We start from the raw sequence: 18,102 nt of genomic DNA, 5'->3' as shown, positions 1-18,102 counted from the left end.
AAAAAAATGCTTTTTACTCAAAAACTAAATTTTTTATTTCATTTTTGTATAAAGTTTCTGCTAGTAACAAAAATAAAAGGATTTCTAGCTTAATTTTGCTAAAAAAGTCGTATCATGTTAAAAGTTACTTTTTCCTCAGTCACTTTTTCAAAACTTTAGCTCTAAAAATCTCCGGTGTTAATTGAGGTAAAAAAATATTTTTATATCTACTTACGTGGAATACTATAGAGAACAAGGACATATGCATTTTTTAATAATTCATTGAGAAATAAGGGCTGCAGATGCTTAAAAATACTTTTTCGAGGGTCATGCTGTAGATAGATAGATAGATAGATATATAGATAGATAGATAGATAGATAGATAGATAGATAGATAGATAGATAGATAGATAGATAGATAGATAGATAGATAGATAGATAGATAAATAGATAGATAGATAGATAGATAGATAGTTGGATAAATCAGGGAGGTAGGGGACATTGGGCTGATCACTATACCAATCCCCAAAGTTTTAAAATTACTTTTTCTTTTTCATGTGCTTTACAACTTTAGGGACTTTTATTAAATTTTGATTGGTTGGTTCATTAACTTAAGTGTCCATAGATAGATAGATACCTTGCTGTTCTGGAGATATATTTTCTTGTATATAATGAACAGCTGCGTCTACATGATCGTCTCTTCTAAAATAACAAGAATGTCAACATCCATAAAATCAAAGAATGGATATCACCACTCCCACTTCCCTCCCAATAAAAAGCTTGGGCGCCCCGGAGGTGAAGCTGAACAAATAAGTAAATAGAAGATAAAACTATCAATCAATGTACCCATCAATATATCAATAAATCTATCCATCAATCTATCCATCAATCTATCCACCAATCTGTCCATTAATCTATCCATCAATCTATCCATCAATCTGTCCATTAATCTATCCATCAATCTATCCATCAATCTATCCATCAAACTATCCATCAAACTATCCATCAAACTATAAATTAAACTATCCATCAATCTATCCATCAAACTATTAATTAAACTAGCAATTAATCTATCCATCAATATATCCATCGATCAATCCATTATTTTATAAATTATTCTGCCCATTATTCTATCAATCAATCTATCAATCTGTCTATTTATCAATCTGTCTATTTATCAATCTATCTATCAATCTATCCATCAATCTATCTATCAAACTATCCATCAATCTAACCATCAATATATCCATGAATCTATCCATAAAACTTTATAACTATCTACCAATCAATCTATCCAAGAATACATCTATAAATCATTCCTTAAATCTATCCATAAATTTGTTTATGAATCTATCTAAAAAAAATCAATCAATTTATCAACCAATCTAACTTACATCTATCAACCAATTTATCCTTCAATCTATTCATCCATCTATTTATCTATCTATCTACCCACCTGACATCTAGGTTGACAAGTTTAAGATTATTGGATGCCTCCACCCTCAGCCTCTGGGCTCCCTCACTCGATGTATCAAGACAACCGGCAAATACCTGCATATACATATATATAGGAAGGGGCAGAGAAATCCGGACTTTTCTAACTTCTAAAATAACGATTTTTATTCAATTTAAAAACTGGGAAGCAAACTGAAAGTAAAGAAATCCTGAAAAGTACAACCCAATCGTATTAGAAGTCACAGATACAGTTACCTGGAATCCTATAGAGTCCAGATACTTTGCAAGCTCATGACATATACCTGTATATTAACTACTCTATAACTATGGTATATCTGTACTATACCTGGAATCCTATAGAGTCCAGATACTTTGCTAGCTCATGGCCAATTCCTGTATCACAGCCTGTTATTAATATCACCTAGATAGATAGATAGAGTGTTTTAGGGCATTTAAGTGTGTTTGATGGGGGGTAGGGGGATGTAAGGGAGTCTACACTCAAACCTATTTTTGAATCAAACCCCCCCCCCATTAAAAAAAAGAAATACATATTTTAACCACTGTTGGACCCTTATTAGGATATTATACCTTATGGACTCATCTAACCTTCACTTAACCTAACCTAAAAATAGCCTAAAAGTAAACTAAAGGGCAAAAATAGGGGGTGAGGTACATGCACGGAATAAACAAGAGCGTTACAGACAAACAGACAGACAAACAGACAGACAAACAGACAGACAAACAGACAGACAAACAGACAGACAAACAGACAGACAGACCAACATGCACGGAATAAACAAGAGCGTTACAGACAAACAGACAGACAGACCAACATGCACGGAATAAACAAGAGCGTTACAGACAAACAGACAGACAAACAGACAGACAAACAGACAGACAAACAGACAGACAAACAGACAGACAAACAGACAGACAAACAGACAGACAAACAGACAGACAAAAAGACAAACAAACAGACAGACAAACAGACAGACAAACAGACAGACAAACAGACAGACAAACAGACAGACAAACAGACAGACAAACAGACAGACAAACATACAGACAAACAGACAGACAAACAGATAGACAAACAGACAGACAAACAGACAGACAAACATACAGACAAACAGACAGACAAACAGACAGACAAACAGACAGACAAACAGACAGACAAACAGACAGACATCTGTATTAAAAAAGATATACCTTGTTTCCTACTTCTAATTGAGCTTTGCATATAAGGCCTTGGAATAACCAACATAGAAATCCTAAATAAATACACAGATCTATAGATAGATAAATAGATAGATAGATAGATAGATAGATAGAAAGTTGGATAGATAGATAGATAGATAGATAGATAAATAGATTGATAAATAGATAATTAAATAGATAAATAGATAGATATATGGATAGATATACAGATAGATAGATAGATAGATAGATGGATAGATCGATAGATAGATGGATAGATCGATAGATAGATGGATAGATAGATAGGTAAATAGGTAAATATATAACAAGATAGATATTTTTTACAGAAATAGAGACGAATAGATTGATAAATAAATAGTTTTAAATAAAATTCTATACATTTTTAATGTTTTGAATTTTAATTATAAAATTAATAATATATTTTAATTATTGATAAATCATAATAAAACAAGGATGTTAGCTTATTCATAAACTAATTCACAAAAGCGAAGCTAAACAAAAAAATACTGGTACCCAAACTAATAGTGTTTAAACTTTTCAACCATTATTTAATAAAGAAACATAGTACTATTGACTTATAGAGTAGCTTTTCTCGGATATCTTAAGGGATAAGACAACGGCCAGCAAATTTTTTATGTGGATCCAAAATGATGATTTACCCCTTCTTTAAATTAAGGTTATTAGTTGAAATTTAGGAAATTGTTGCAATTATGCAATATGAAAATTCAATAAAAAGTAACCAATTTTTTTAATCCAACGAATAAGTGAACATAGTTATAATCCATTTCTAAGATTAATACTACAAGTTTAAGCTTTATGGAACATATTATACGTGTTAAAAATTAAATACGGCATAGCTTATATGATTGTAACTAATAAAGAGGGATGGATGATACTGATAATTATTCGAAAAAACAAATATTCATTTTTTCTTCTTCATATATAAATATCAAACAAACAACTAGGTATGTTAGAATAGTCCTATCGATTTTAAACCTTGCATTTAGTTTCTTGTGAGTGACTTTATTGTAAGATGTTATAAGCATAGAAACTCTAGAGTTATTAAAAGATTGTAAATACGTCTATTTTACCAATTTTACCGACTCTGACTTGATTTAGATTTAAAAATCTTGGGTTTCGGGTGTTTATGGAGGGAGGGGAAATTTGACTGCTAATAACACTGGTACTCAAAGGTTTAAAACCACGTTAGATTAAGAACTTTAAATGAATTTTGTTATTAAAACTTTTAGACCAATAATATTATTCTACAGGTAATTTTGTTTATCATCATTGGGAATGTATATAAATTTATCTTCCATTATCTTATCACTTAAGATCCCTGGCTATTTTTTTCTAAATACTTCTCTTTGTACTAAATAATAAAACTTTCGTTCTGCTTTAAAGATTTTAGTAGGACAGCTACATTACAAGTAGATTTAATCGTGTGTCGTTTTGTCCTCAGGGTTTCGTCACTATCAAGGATTTTATGGGATTAGACAATAGACGATAGATTGATATATCAAATGATAATCTTTTCTGTAGATTGAATTTTTTGGTTGAATAGTTGAACTAACTATTCAAGATTAGATAAACGTGTTTATCCAAACGAATGGGAGAATATGTTTATAAAACTTAAGATAGCAGTGCTAGTTACAGCCCAATTTCTATCTCTTTGTAAAAAAATGTTTTTTTATTAGATAGAACAACAAAAGTATACTGTAGTGATTTCGATAATATGTCAGCTATAACCTTTTTTCATAATTTGATATAATCAAAAAGTAGATATTACGTCAGCCATGGCCACCCTTTCTTATTGCCATATAGTCGACGTAAATCATTGAAATTGGATCTCAAAAATCACCTCTGTCCTATTTTGATTTTAAACTTTTGTTAGCTTTGGATTTAATCATGGTTGTTGATGTTTAATCCATAAAACATCACATATATTAAATTGTTCATTAAAATAAAAAATAAACAAGGATGAAAATATTATAATTTGCAAATATCAACTATCAATAACTTAAAATATACTAGTTCTCAGAGAGTTTAGGGAATAAGACACTTGTCGATAAACTGATGTACATTCCCAATAATTATTAACAAAATTATCCTGTAGTTTATCCATTGAAAAGTTTGGACACTTCTAGTTTTAAACAACATTAAGACTTATTAATATTGATCGAAGTTTTTAAGTTATAAACTTGTTAATAAAAAAAGCACTAGTTTTTCTTAGACTCAAATTTTACTTATATTAACTTACAACATTTAAATTAAAACATAATTATTTTCTATTATAAAGGCACAGTTAATTTTATGCAAAGCCGAGTATTTTATTGGGCCTTTGATTATAACTTTTAGTATTATTAATTGGGGACATTGGGCTGTAAATTATACAGTATAAACTCTCATTTATTAGTTTAAAAACTTTGGGTACTTATATTACATTTTGATTGGTTGTTTCAAACTAGCAGTGTCCAAACTTTTCCACCAACAATTTCAATCTTGTAATAAATTTATCCTCTGTTATCTTATCCTTTCAGATCCGTGGATAATATCGATGAAAGTTGCTATGCTATGTGAATTATTGTCCTTGTTATCATAATATTATTTGCATGTTATTGCTGCGCTACTTATGGATATAATTATTAATTATCCCTGTGATGGCGCAATTATCTGCTCCAAAACAGACCAGGGATCTTAAGGGATAAGACACAAGACGATAAATTGAAATACACCTCCAATATAATAATAATAAACAAAATTTTCCTTTTGTAGATTATATAATAATAATAAACAAAATTTTCCTTTTGTAGATTGAAATTATTTGTTAAAAAGTTTGAAGAAGTTTCTACCAACCAAAAGTATTGAAGCCAACGAATGCGAGAGCGTGTTCATAATAAGTTTGGGTACCAGTATAATTTACAGTCTACTGACCCCTCCCTTCCTGAGTACAGATACATTATTATGTCAATCAGAACATAACATAACAAAAAATTAGATGCTTCATATCTATCTATCTGTCTGTCTATCTATCTAACTATCTATTTGTCAATTTATTCAAATATTAATTATAGAAGTGATGCTCCTCTATAAGCTTAAGCTTAAGGGATGCAATGTTAAAACATTAGCAAATAGAGAGAACGAGAAATTAAGTCAAAGAAAGAGAGAGAGAGAGAGAGAGAGAGAGAGAGAGAGAGAGAGAGAGAGAGAGAGAGAGAGAGAGAGAGAGAGAGAGAGAGAGAGAGAGAGAGAGAGAGAGAGAGAGAGAGAAGGAGAGAGAGAGAGAGAAAGAGAGAGAGAAGGAGAGAAGGAGAGAGAGAGAGAGAGAGAGAGAGAGAAAGAGAGAAAGAAAAGGTAATGTAAGAGATAGTGTGGAGGAGAAAAGAGGGAGATGAGGTAAAAAGATAGAGAGATGGAGAAAGAGTGAGAGCGTAAGGGAAATTGAGAGAGAGAGAGTGAAATGGAGAAAGGGACGTTCACTTAAAGATTATTTTAATCAAAGCTAGCTTCGCTACTGATGTTCATATTTGTTCTTGTCTTTATTTTTTGATAGCTGTCAATTAAATGACAAAATTAAATGCTGTATAGATATTTGTTTTAAGGCTACACACACTTTTACTTTTTATAAGGAGCGCAGCTACTCTATAACTAGGATGTGTACGTCTGTCTGTCTGTAACCAATAGCTTATATCATTAGCTTAGTCTAGACACATTCTAGAAACTTTATATAATGATTCCTGTAGCATAAAGGTACGATTTATATCATTTTTGCCATGCTCAATTTATGATATAATCACCCTATCCAATCTGATTTTTAGAACATAGATACCTATGACAACAAGTTACAATATTAAAATCAAAGCATTTCGATAATCAAGTCCGAAAAATGTAAGTATGTTTTCCAACAGTATCCTGTAGTCATTAATGGATGTTGTCATCTTAGTTGAGTATTACAGCTACTCTATAATTAAGGTGTTTTGTCCATAATTTCATAAGATAAGTTGTTTAAGTTTTTAGTTAGTTCAGGTTTCCCTGTCAAAAAATTGTTTAGTTATAAAAATAAGTGCTGAAATGTCAAAACTATTCTTTCAAAATTATACCTTATTGTTACAGAAATAGGCATGCATGCAGTGTCGTGCGGTAAGGGAGTGTAGAGGGTGTCAACGCCCACTTTCCTTTCCCTTTTTCTCGCATTCTAATTGTTGCACACCCCAGGGTGATTAATATTATAGCTATCCCATTCATACTAACGGACAACAAAATAATAGAAAAGCTTGGCTTTGAAAATATAATATGATTACAAAATATTTTAATAGTAAATTCAATTATTTAAAAAAAAACATTAAACAGATATTTTATTATTGATTCAATAATTAAGGTTATTTTAAGCAAGGTTAAGTATGGTCATAAGTAGCAATAACAACTATGATAGATAAGGTGCTTGAACGTGGAGCTTGATAGCCCTAGTGGCTATACAAAAGTGTCTCAGCCTACTCCATGACTACTTAGGTCCAAACCCTAAGAGACTATGGCTAATCAATCAATCAATCAATGATAGATTTAAGAACTATATATTTAAATTAGAAATCAATAAATTGATAGATAGATATTAGACAGATAAATTTCTAAATACATGTAATATTTGATAGATATGTAGAATCAGATAGATATACATAGATTTTAAGTTAGATAGGTAGATGGACCACTTTAAAGATAAGTAGATAAACCAATAATAACATGGATGGATAGATAGAAAGATAATCAAACTGATTAACAGATCTACAGGCAGATAGAACGATTATTAGATAGATAGATAGATAGATAAGTTGATTGGTAGAAGACATATTGCTTCCTAGATGAATAGAACAAAATGAATATATAGAGAAAAAAATAAGTTAAGGATTATTTGATGAATGTAGTTAGAGATATATAGATAGATAGATACTCAAATTAATTTATGGTTATATGAACAAAATAACTAAAAGATAGTTACATATAAGTAGATAGCTAGATTGAGATACCAAAGACAATAGATAGATAAATGCCGGACATATAAAAGACATCAAATAGTTGACCCCACCTCAATTGTTCTTACGAGAATAAGGCGATTCCTATAAAGATAAACATATTCTTCTATGACAATATGATAATAGACATTGCTAGAATGTTATTTTACTGTTAAACTACTGAAATGAAATAACCTTGAAAATCGCCTAAACATTCTTCCCATAGATAGTGTTCTTTATATTAACTAATAATAATTTTAGCTAATGATAAATATTGCTTTAGTATAAGAAATTTATAGGATCAATTTAAGTTTTATTTAAGGCCCGGGTAAATAAAACAGGGATTAAAACAATTTTTTGTTTGTGGAAAATTGTCATTATTACGATAGGATTTATAATTTTTCAGATCCGGTTTTAATACAGTAGACATTAATTGGAATCAAAAAAGACATTCTCGAAATTTCCAAAAAAAAATTCATACAACTAGAATTTCATAAACATTTAATTTCATTATAATTATTGTGTGATGGGTGTCCATCTAGAGGGAATCTTCACAAAAAAATCAGAAGTCTATTCCAAAGCTTATGAAAATCACGTTTCCTCAAAAATTTTTTTGACAGATATACAGACAAATTATAGAGTAGCTTCGCAATTGATATAAAAATTGCTTAAGTGAGAAAACACCCTATAAATACAGACAAACTTAAGCATTATGTATTTGTGTAATGTGTATATTGCTAAATAGAAATAGGAATAGCCAAAGTAGTTGCTGTCAGAGAGGGAGAGATAGAGAGAGATAGAGAAAGAGAGAGAGAGAGAGAGAGAGAGAGAGAGAGAGAGAGAGAGAGAGAGAGAGAGAGAGAGAGAGAGAGAGAGAGAGAGAGAGAGAGAGAGAGAGAGAGAGAGAGAGAGAGAGAGAGAGAGAGAGAGAGAGAGAGAGAGAGAGAGACTTTACTGAATTTTTATTAGTTGGTTTATTAAATTGAGTGTTCAAAAGTTTCATCCACTAATTTTAATCTACAGAAGGGGTAATTTTGGGTATCATCATTGGAGATGTACATTAATTTATCAATCATTGTCTTATCCGTTTAGATCCCTGCAAAGTAGTTTTATAGGGTGTGAAACCATGCGAGGGGGGAAAAAGGAAGGACAACACCACCTTACACCTCCTATACAAAGCCACTAAATGAAACCATCTTATTGATTTTAAACATTTTAAGAAGAATTACGATTGCTGTAATTATTGGGTATGACTATAAAGCTTATCTATAATAATTCTTTAGTCCATAGATTTGACAAAATTAACGTTCTGGTTTGATTTCGATTCCTTAAACGATTTTGCACAATTTGTATAAGTGCAGAATCTTATAGAGGGGTAGCCTCCCCCAAAATAGTCGTAAGCTATTCCGGGAAATATAAAAATTTTCACTGTAAAGAAAACTTTATATGTTCAGCAATTAGCGAGATCCTTACAGACATACAGACAAACATCTTGTTACTTTTAAATACATATTTTGTTTCTCTTTATTTCTGTGTAATCGCACAATCCAACTTCTTTGACTTGACATATGCGGAAATGCTTAAATGTCGGATTTTTTAAAATCTACAAAATCAAAACACGCATGTTTTAAAAAAATAGCGCAACTAATCAATAACAGAGTTATGTCAATGGATTTATTTTTGCTTGGATCTTACACAAGATTATCACGATATCTTAAAAAGTGAAACTCGTAGCTGGCTAAAAAATGATCCCTCCCCCCATCCATCCCCCTTACCCATTACTAAAATTAGCAAAACATGCCTATTTAATGACATGTATGTTTTCATTACTTTAAAAGTTCAGACTAAGTCGAATTTCTTGTAAAGCCAATCCCCTTTAACCAGCACGTGAGAGTCGGCAGATAGATAGATATATACATACATAGATGAATAGATAGATAGATAGTTACATAGATGATTAGATAGGTAAATAGGTAGACAAATATATTACATACATACATATGTACATGGATAGATAGATGGAAAGATAGATGGATAAATTGATAGATTGATTGATGGATAGATTGATAGATAGATGGATGCACCTGTATATGGGCCAAGGCATTCCCCCTATTCGTTTTGTTAGCCCCCAAGGCGTACCTGTCATAGCAGCAGTAGGAACTAATTTGAGCGTCTTTAGGATGTGTTGAGCCATGGTCGCAAATTCTACATAGACAGATAGACAGACAGACAGACAGACAAAAAGACATAAAAACAGATAGAATAATCGAAACTGCTTTTGAATGTTATTTTCCTTGTTAAACAGACAGAAGAAATATTTAGTTGTTTATGCTTATTGAATAATTGTATCCTGAACAAGAAAACAGAAAATAAGGGATAATTAAATGTTTTTGGAAAATTATATCGAATCTTGATTGATTGGTTAAAACTAGTGTAGTGTCCGAACTTTTCAACCAATAATCTTAATCTACAGAACTAATTTGAACTAACTCACAAATTTTTTTTTTTGGGGGGGGTGTTTTTTCCAGATGTGAGTTCTCTTGTGAGGGTGGAGGTAAACTCTCCTAAAGAACCCTTTAGTGAAGCCGTTAGTGAGATCTTAAGCTACAGACACACATACAGGCATATATGTTTCTCTTATATAAGGATTGTTTAATTGTACTTGTCTTTCAAGATCTACTCCATTTTTGGATGTAATCAACTTTGCTTTTTATTTTCTTATCCCTTTCTCCTTGAAAAAAACTGAAGAATGTTCAATGATGCTGAAATAATCAAGATTACAAGAATGTCTATTTCATAAAAAATGCAGTAATAAAATGTTAATTAATATCTCTGTTACATCTTTGCTTGCCTGAGGAGTGAAGGGGGGGGGGGCGGAGTCTACAAGTTGATAAAATTGTATTCATTATCGGCGCAGATAACATTAATGTCCAAAAAACATAAAAACCGCGTCCAATTAAAATTCATCTGGACAAAAACCAGTTCGTTTTACAAAACAAATTTCTTCACATGATATTTAGTAAATTTAATTGCCTAAATAAAAGTAATTTAGAGTCACCTTAACAAAACAACTCCTTCCCACCCTATGTGCCCATCAAGACCTCGGGAATGGCAAAAACACAAAAAATCTGACCAGTTAATGGGTCATACTTGATTGAAACATTCTATTCAGTTCAAACGGTAATAATAGGTACACCGACAAACGTCCTAATACGACAAACGTCCTAATGCGACAAACGTCCTACGCGACAAACCTCCTAAACGACAAACGTCCTACCGCGACAAACGTCCTACTGCGACATCTCTTTAGTAAAACGTCCTAAAAATTTTCAAAAATTATGAAATAAAAAAAATCTTCCAAATTTAAGGACAAAATCCTCTAATTGTAAGAATACTTATCAATATAAAATTCAAAATGGCGATAATTAACACAGGAAAATAATCTTTCACTGAAATTTATTTTTTGAATAACTTTAACCATAGGCTAAATTTTAAAAATCTGTCCGACAGTTTTCCCAAAGTCTGTGTTGGCTATCAAATGGTATGGTTTCGAACCCGATACATCCTTGCATTACAAAACTCGACCTTTAAATTTTTAGGACGTTTTACTTAAGAGATGTCGCAGTAGGACGTTTGTCGCTTAGGACGTTTGTCGCGTAGGACGTTTGTCGCGTAGGACGTTTGTCGCATTAGGACGTTTGTCGTATTAGGACGTTTGTCGGTGTACCTATTATTACCGTTTGAACTGAATAGAATGTTTCAATCAAGTATGACCCATTAACTGGTCAGATTTTTTGTGTTTTTTTGTGATAATTTGGATTAAACTTTATTAGTAGACTAAAGGACATACCAACTTTTAAGAGCAGCTGCGCTAAAAAATATAGTTGAAGCCATTACAAATATTGCACTTGATTGCAATCACTCTGATTTCAAATGTGCAAAAAATATTTTTCAGTATGGCTTCGAAACCGATTAATTCCCGCAGGATTAGAACCAGCCATACTAAATAATCATCTATCGTATCGTATTAGAGACAATGTAAATGAAAAATCATAATATCAATACCAGTTTTGTAAGCGCGAGCTTTCGACACCTAAGGGCTAACAAAACTGGAATTTATCTTATATTCTTTTATATTACTATCAACTGAAAGCTGTCTGTAATTCGATGCAATGATAAATATTATTGAATTACTCATGACATTTATTTGTTGGGGGGGGGGGGAGGAAAAAATTATTCACCTCCCCCCTCCCCCTCTAATATCTTAGCTTCTGATATAGCTATAGGGCTATACAGACATGCATATGCATACCCTAGTTATAGAGTGGCTTTACTTAAAAAATAGACAATATAGATAATTTAAATATCAGACATAGTTATATAATATGTGTAATCTATTGTTTAAAATTAAAACTTAATTAAATCAAACAATTATCCTTTTTTATCTGAAATATTAAAACAATGGTAAATAATATGAAATTACAACTAAAATAATTGAAAATTGGTACAAAATATAAATTGACAATAATTTAAATTACAATAGGAACAATTTTTATATTTCATAACTGGGGAAAACGTTGATTTATTCCATTGTCTAATCCCTTCAGATCCCTAACTAATGTTCTTGATAAATAAAATAAAAATTTTGCACTAATTTTATAAATTAATTTTAATTAGGAGCTTTACATCCCATTAATGCGCAAGTGCCCATCAATATATATTGTATAAACGTAAAATAGTGTTTAGGAAAGTTTTCCATACTTCATTTGCGGGCTTTATGCAATTCATTTTCGTCTGCTAGCTAATGGGTTCTTGCTATTTGGGGAAGGTACTTAGTAAATATAATGTTTATAAGCTATAGCAAAGCTTCTAGAACAAATAATGGACAAAAATCAATTTGCAATTAAGCTCTTGATATGGAGGAAAAGGACTTTGGACTATAAATTGTTATTGTACCTAAAGTTTTAAATATTCGATATTGAATATTGATTGGTTGGTACAAAATAGAAATTGACAATGATTTAAATTACAAAAGGAACAATTTTATAACATCATAACTGGGTAAAACGTTGATTTATTCCATTGTCTTATCCCTTCAGATCCCTAACTAATGTGTTTGATAAATAAAATTAAAATTTTGCACTAATTTTAAAATTTAAATGCCAGTGATTCTGCTTGTATAACATCTTTTGTTATAAAAAAAACAAAAAGTAATGTTTTTTTTATTATTTGGCATTTAGAGTAATTTATAAAAAAATATTTTTTTTCGTAGTTAGGCTTCTATATAACTATGTGCATTTTATAACCCTTTTGTTTCATATAGTATATTATACATAACAATTTACTATTGTTTTTCTTTCATATCTAATATTGTTTATCTATAATACAATGTAGCCTGATGTCTATCCGTCTGTCCATCTAAGGCTTAAGATCTCAGCAACCGCTGAACCAATTGGGCTCTACGCTTAGGGAAATATACCTACTGGTCTTGTGATGGTTTTAAGCTATTTTCCTGGGGGGTGGGACATATATATAGCTTTTGTATAAAAGCTTTATTTTAAAAATATCTTTTTTAATGTGCGTAAGACATAAAACAACGAAAAAACCGCAAAAGCTCGTTACTACAGAAAAAAAGAAATTTGTAAATGTGTAATTGTAATTGTAATATTTTCTTTTATTACAGATTTTTGTATCCATAATTAAAAAGTAAAAAGATATCTCTTTTTCTGCATAATTTATATCCATTAAAGTCTTACAAACGGCTGGCCCGATTGTTTAACAACTTGTAGGATAGGCTAGAATATGTTTTGGGTAGATTATACTTGTAGGCAAATTAATCTACATATAGTTAGAAACATCCTACATTTATCTTCCTCTAGAGGCGAAACCGCTATGTAATTGGCAGGGATCTTAAGGGATAAGACAATAGCCGAAAAATTGATGTACATCCCCAAAGATTATACATAAATAAACCCCTTCTGTATATTAAAATTAGTGGTTGAAATGTTTAAACGTTCAACTTAATAAACCAACCAATCAAAATTCAAAGTTGCTAAGCCTATGAATGAGAAATTAACATAAAACTTTGGGGACTAGCGTAAACAGCCCATTGTCTGTCCCCTCTTTCTCTGGTAAATAGAGGATAGAGATGAACTTTTTAAAAATCTTATTTTCAGTTTTATTATCTATCTATTTTCTCTGACAAAGAACAAGACAAAGATATGATAATTATTAAAATACTTGCGTAAATATTCAATAATTTCCCTCAAATTGAACATAGACCACCTTCAATCCAAGGGAGGAATGCGAAATTGTACTGGTACCCAAAGTTTCATAATCAAGGTATCTCCTCCCTTAACTCAAAAACTTTGGGTACTTAATCCAAACTGTTGATGTTCAAACTTTACAACCAATAATTTTAGTAGGAAGTTAGTTTGTTTATCATCATTGGGATTGTATAACAATTGATCGTTCATTGTCTTATCCTTTTAGATCCCTGCCAATCTCCAAACACCCTGTAATCGAAAAAATAATGTTTAGGTTAGGTAATGTAAGGAATAGGAAAGCCTGTAAAGATTTATAGAGGGGCCTGGGGGGGGGGGACTGTTCCACTGGTCAATTTAAGGAAATTAACGAAACATTCTCAAACAAGAAAGACCAAACAATTTAATGTTTTGTTATTTACTAATTTAAGATAAAGATAGATTAATAGATAGGTAGATAAATAGATAGATAGATAGATAGATAGATAGATAGATAGATAAAAAGATAGATAGAAGGATAGATATATATATAGATAGATATATAGATAGATAGATAGACAGATAGACAGATAGACAGATAGAAAGACAGATAGACAGATAGATAGATAGATAGATAGAGAGATAGATAGATAGATAGATAGATAGATAGATAGATAGATAGATAGATAGATAGATAGATAGATAGATAGATAGATAGATAGATAGATAGATAGATAGATAGATAGATAGATAGATAGATAGATAGATAGATAGATAGATAGATAGATAGATAGATAGATAGATAGATAGATAGATAGATAGATAGATAGATAGATAGATAGATAAATAGACACTCACCTCCTATTATCGCCGCTGCTAACAGAATTTGAAGCAATATAAAAACTAATTCATCCATTTTGATTTTTTTCTTCTATTTTTCGCTTTTTTTTGATTATTTAATTTGAATTTCACATTTTTCTAAAATTTAAAAATAATAAAAATTATCAATCCTATAGATGAAATAACGACTTAATTGGTTGAGTTCTCCTTTATAAGAAAGCCTAAATTCTAAATAACACTATAGGCTAGGGGTACTGCCGCTTGTTCATAAAAAATAAAATCATTATTGAGTCGTAATGTCCATTATGATCTATTAGATGGTTGGACAGGTATAGATCTAAAATTTTGCGGCCTTTAGGGGCACTTAAGGATGGGGGAATTAATTTTGCCAAACCCAATTTTTTTTATTTTAGATTTAAAATTTTCTATTGGTAATTTCTCTTGGGAGGGTGGTGGTGCCCGCCACCAAAATAGTTACAAACCTTCCCTGGACCTATGAGAAGCTACCCTGTAAATTAGAACCATAACAGTTCATCAGTTAGTGCGATCCGTTGGTACAGACAGACAGACAAACATGCAGTTATTTTCATATTTGGATTGTATTGGCTAGTTATTGCTGCGCTAATTATTGACATAATTATCCTTGTTTTAGTTTCTCTATATTTGGTCTAGAAGGTTGAATTTTAATTTTAAAAACCATATTACCACAATTAGAGTCGAACTGCTGTATTTTTAAAGACAACACTTTCCTAGAATTTAGATATGTAATTCAGAACGTTAGGATCTTTTGTATTTTATACTAGCGACTACGCCCCTATAAGCCTCTTGGGGTATTTCAAGTGGAAGGGAGATAAGTCGACCTCTCCCCCCCCATTTTCAATTTGAATTTTATGAAGATTTTTATTGAGGGGGGGGGGGTCATCATTTTTTAGAGGTTGGTGATACTCTCCTTCAAAATAGTTCAGAACCTTCCTTCCCCGGACCTATATGAAGCTTCATTGTAAAGAAGAACTAAATATATCGGTTCTGCGAATAGTGAGATCCTTCGCTACAGACAAAAAAAGCTTACTACTTTATATTATAGGATATTGTTTTTAAATCTTTGCATAATCTTTAAAAGTAACAGGATGTATGTCTTTGATCTCGCTAACAGACTGGCCGATATGGTTCTCCTTTACAGTGAAGCTTATTAAAGGGCAAGGAAAGGTTTAGAATTATTTTTGGGGAGGGCAACTCCAACATTATAAGAAAGTTCCCTATAAAACTAAAATTTAAAGTGTAGGGTCAACTTACCCCCCCCCCCTCCACCCTACACTCTCCCCCTTAATAAAAGCCCCAAGGGTTATACCCACTTGTTGTTTATATTGTGGTTAGTTCCTAGTTCTCGCGCATAGCTAAGCTATGATTGTATCTAGAAAGTCTTTACGTCTATTAAAAGATTTAATTTGTGGTTTATTTCATCTTTAAAAATTTTAATATAATTGTTGAATTTGATTTATATATATTGGAAAGATATACATATTTCTTAAGATGATTAAGCTATGGATGTTGTCATACTTAATCTTAATGTTAAATATCAAAAACTATATAAAAATCTTAAGAATTTTTTTAACAGAATATGTACTAGAAAATTTATTGTCAATTAAGGTTGCTAACATGGAACTCGTATATTGGTCCGTTCATTTATCCAGTAGGTAAAGGTAGAATCGTTATTTTAGCCCGCTCCGTGTTTCACTTTATTAGAGAACATGAAAATCCGGCGTAAGATACAAGTATTAATATATCCATTGTTACTTATTTCACTGATTTTAACTCTATGATTCGCTCTAGCTGGAAGCAATCGCAATTGTTTGTATAACACATCTACTCTACTTCTAAGTTATGACCGTACGTCCTTCCAAAAAATATTCACTAAAAAAATAACTATTGACCCATTTTATACCTCAAACTGTACTTATTTGATATCATATAGTTTCAATCTTTGTAACTATTTACTTTAATATGTTTAATGATCTTATGTCTTATTAACTTTTTTAACAACTACGTCCCTAATATCTAAAAGCCCTGTGTTTAAAGAGGTACAAAAGGAGCAGAGAAATAGCCTAAAACCATCTCAAGACTGGGTTTAAAAATAAGATAGGCTGAAACTAACCACGGACCTATGTGTGGCTTTCCCAAAATGAAGAACTCAGCCTCAGACATAAAAAAAAATTACTACTTATATCTAATACGCCCCTAGAGGTGGTAGGGGGGGAGTTAAATAAAATAAATAAAAAATTGGGGGAATTCTCTTGAGAGGGTGTTGGTACCTCCTTCAAAATGGTTATAAACCTTTCCATAACCCATGAGAAGCTACACTATAAAGGAGAACCATATCTGTTCAGCGTTTAGCCAGATACTTCGATACAAACAGACATATAGACAAGCATGCTGTTACTTTAATATAATATAAAAAAAAATATTTTTTTGCTGTGCTATTTATGGATGTTGTCATCCTTGTTTTTATTTCACTTGTATTTACTTCACTGACCATAGCGCAACTGAGTAAATATTTATATCGATAATCGTCTAGTTTCATTTGTATGTTTGTCCATCTTTTCATTCGTCTGTTTGTCTGTCTGTTTGTTGGTTCGTTGATTCGTCCATCTGTTTGTCTGTCTGTCTGTTGGTTCGTTGATTCGTCCTTCTATCTGTCTGTTTGTCTGTCTGTTGGTTCGTTGATTCGTCCCTCTAAGGTCCGTGCGTATTTTTTTCGTTCACACAAAGAAACAAAATATTTTTTTTTGTAAGTAGCATAAATTTTTAAAGCTTAATATTGATGGATAGATTTATATTTTAGAATTAAATTGCTAGTCAAATGTTTGTATGTACAGTAATATCTCAAAAACGACTTGTCCAAATTGGTATTATATATTTTAAAAAATCACGTTTAAGCTTTGAATCAACTTTAATAAAAGACGAAATAAGTTTATATAAGAAATCTTCTAATCTATTCATTTTTGATATCTTTTAAATACGCCAAAAAAGGAATTCACTTTTAAAATATTTAAGATTTTAAAAAAATTCGCTGTTTTGTAAACTGTTCAAATTCTACGGACCGAAGTCAAAATAAAAGCTTACACTTAAAAATAAAAAGCGAAGGGGATACAAAGAGAGAGAAAGAGAGAGAGATAGCGAGAGAGAGAGAGAGAGAGAGAGAGAGAGAGAGAGAGAGAGAGAGAGAGAAGAGAGAGAGAGAGAGAGAGAGAGAGAGAGAGAGAGAGTTAGAGAGAGAGAGAGAGAGAGAAAGAGAAAGAGAGCGAGAGAGAGAGATAAGAAGAAGTAGTGTAAAAAAAATGCATATAAAATCTAAATAACTCTTA

The 18,102-nt window shown here is 31.3% G+C and overlaps 1 protein-coding gene across 1 annotated transcript in view; it reads right to left on the bottom strand.

The window, feature by feature from the left end:
* The window catches only part of LOC145324297 (D-beta-hydroxybutyrate dehydrogenase, mitochondrial-like), a 26,766-nt gene extending 11,887 nt beyond the window's left edge, over positions 1-14,879 (bottom strand). Inside the window, exons 1-5 of the mRNA XM_080166912.1 lie at positions 14,759-14,879; positions 2,644-2,705; positions 1,781-1,855; positions 1,436-1,530; positions 617-681 (exon numbers count right to left, since the gene is read on the bottom strand). Of these exons, the coding sequence (XP_080023038.1) occupies positions 617-681; positions 1,436-1,530; positions 1,781-1,855; positions 2,644-2,705; positions 14,759-14,816 (355 nt within the window). The 5' untranslated portion in view covers positions 14,817-14,879. The remainder of the gene's footprint in view (positions 1-616; positions 682-1,435; positions 1,531-1,780; positions 1,856-2,643; positions 2,706-14,758) is intronic.
* Positions 14,880-18,102: the final 3,223 nt, after the last annotated feature.

The sequence above is a fragment of the Acartia tonsa genome, chromosome 7 (assembly GCF_053477335.1).
Source record: "Acartia tonsa isolate MP-2025a chromosome 7, ASM5347733v1, whole genome shotgun sequence".
NCBI lineage: Eukaryota > Metazoa > Arthropoda > Copepoda > Calanoida > Acartiidae > Acartia > Acartia tonsa.
The sequence above is the reverse complement of the archived record's forward strand: the minus strand, read 5'-3'. Positions and strand labels throughout refer to the sequence as shown.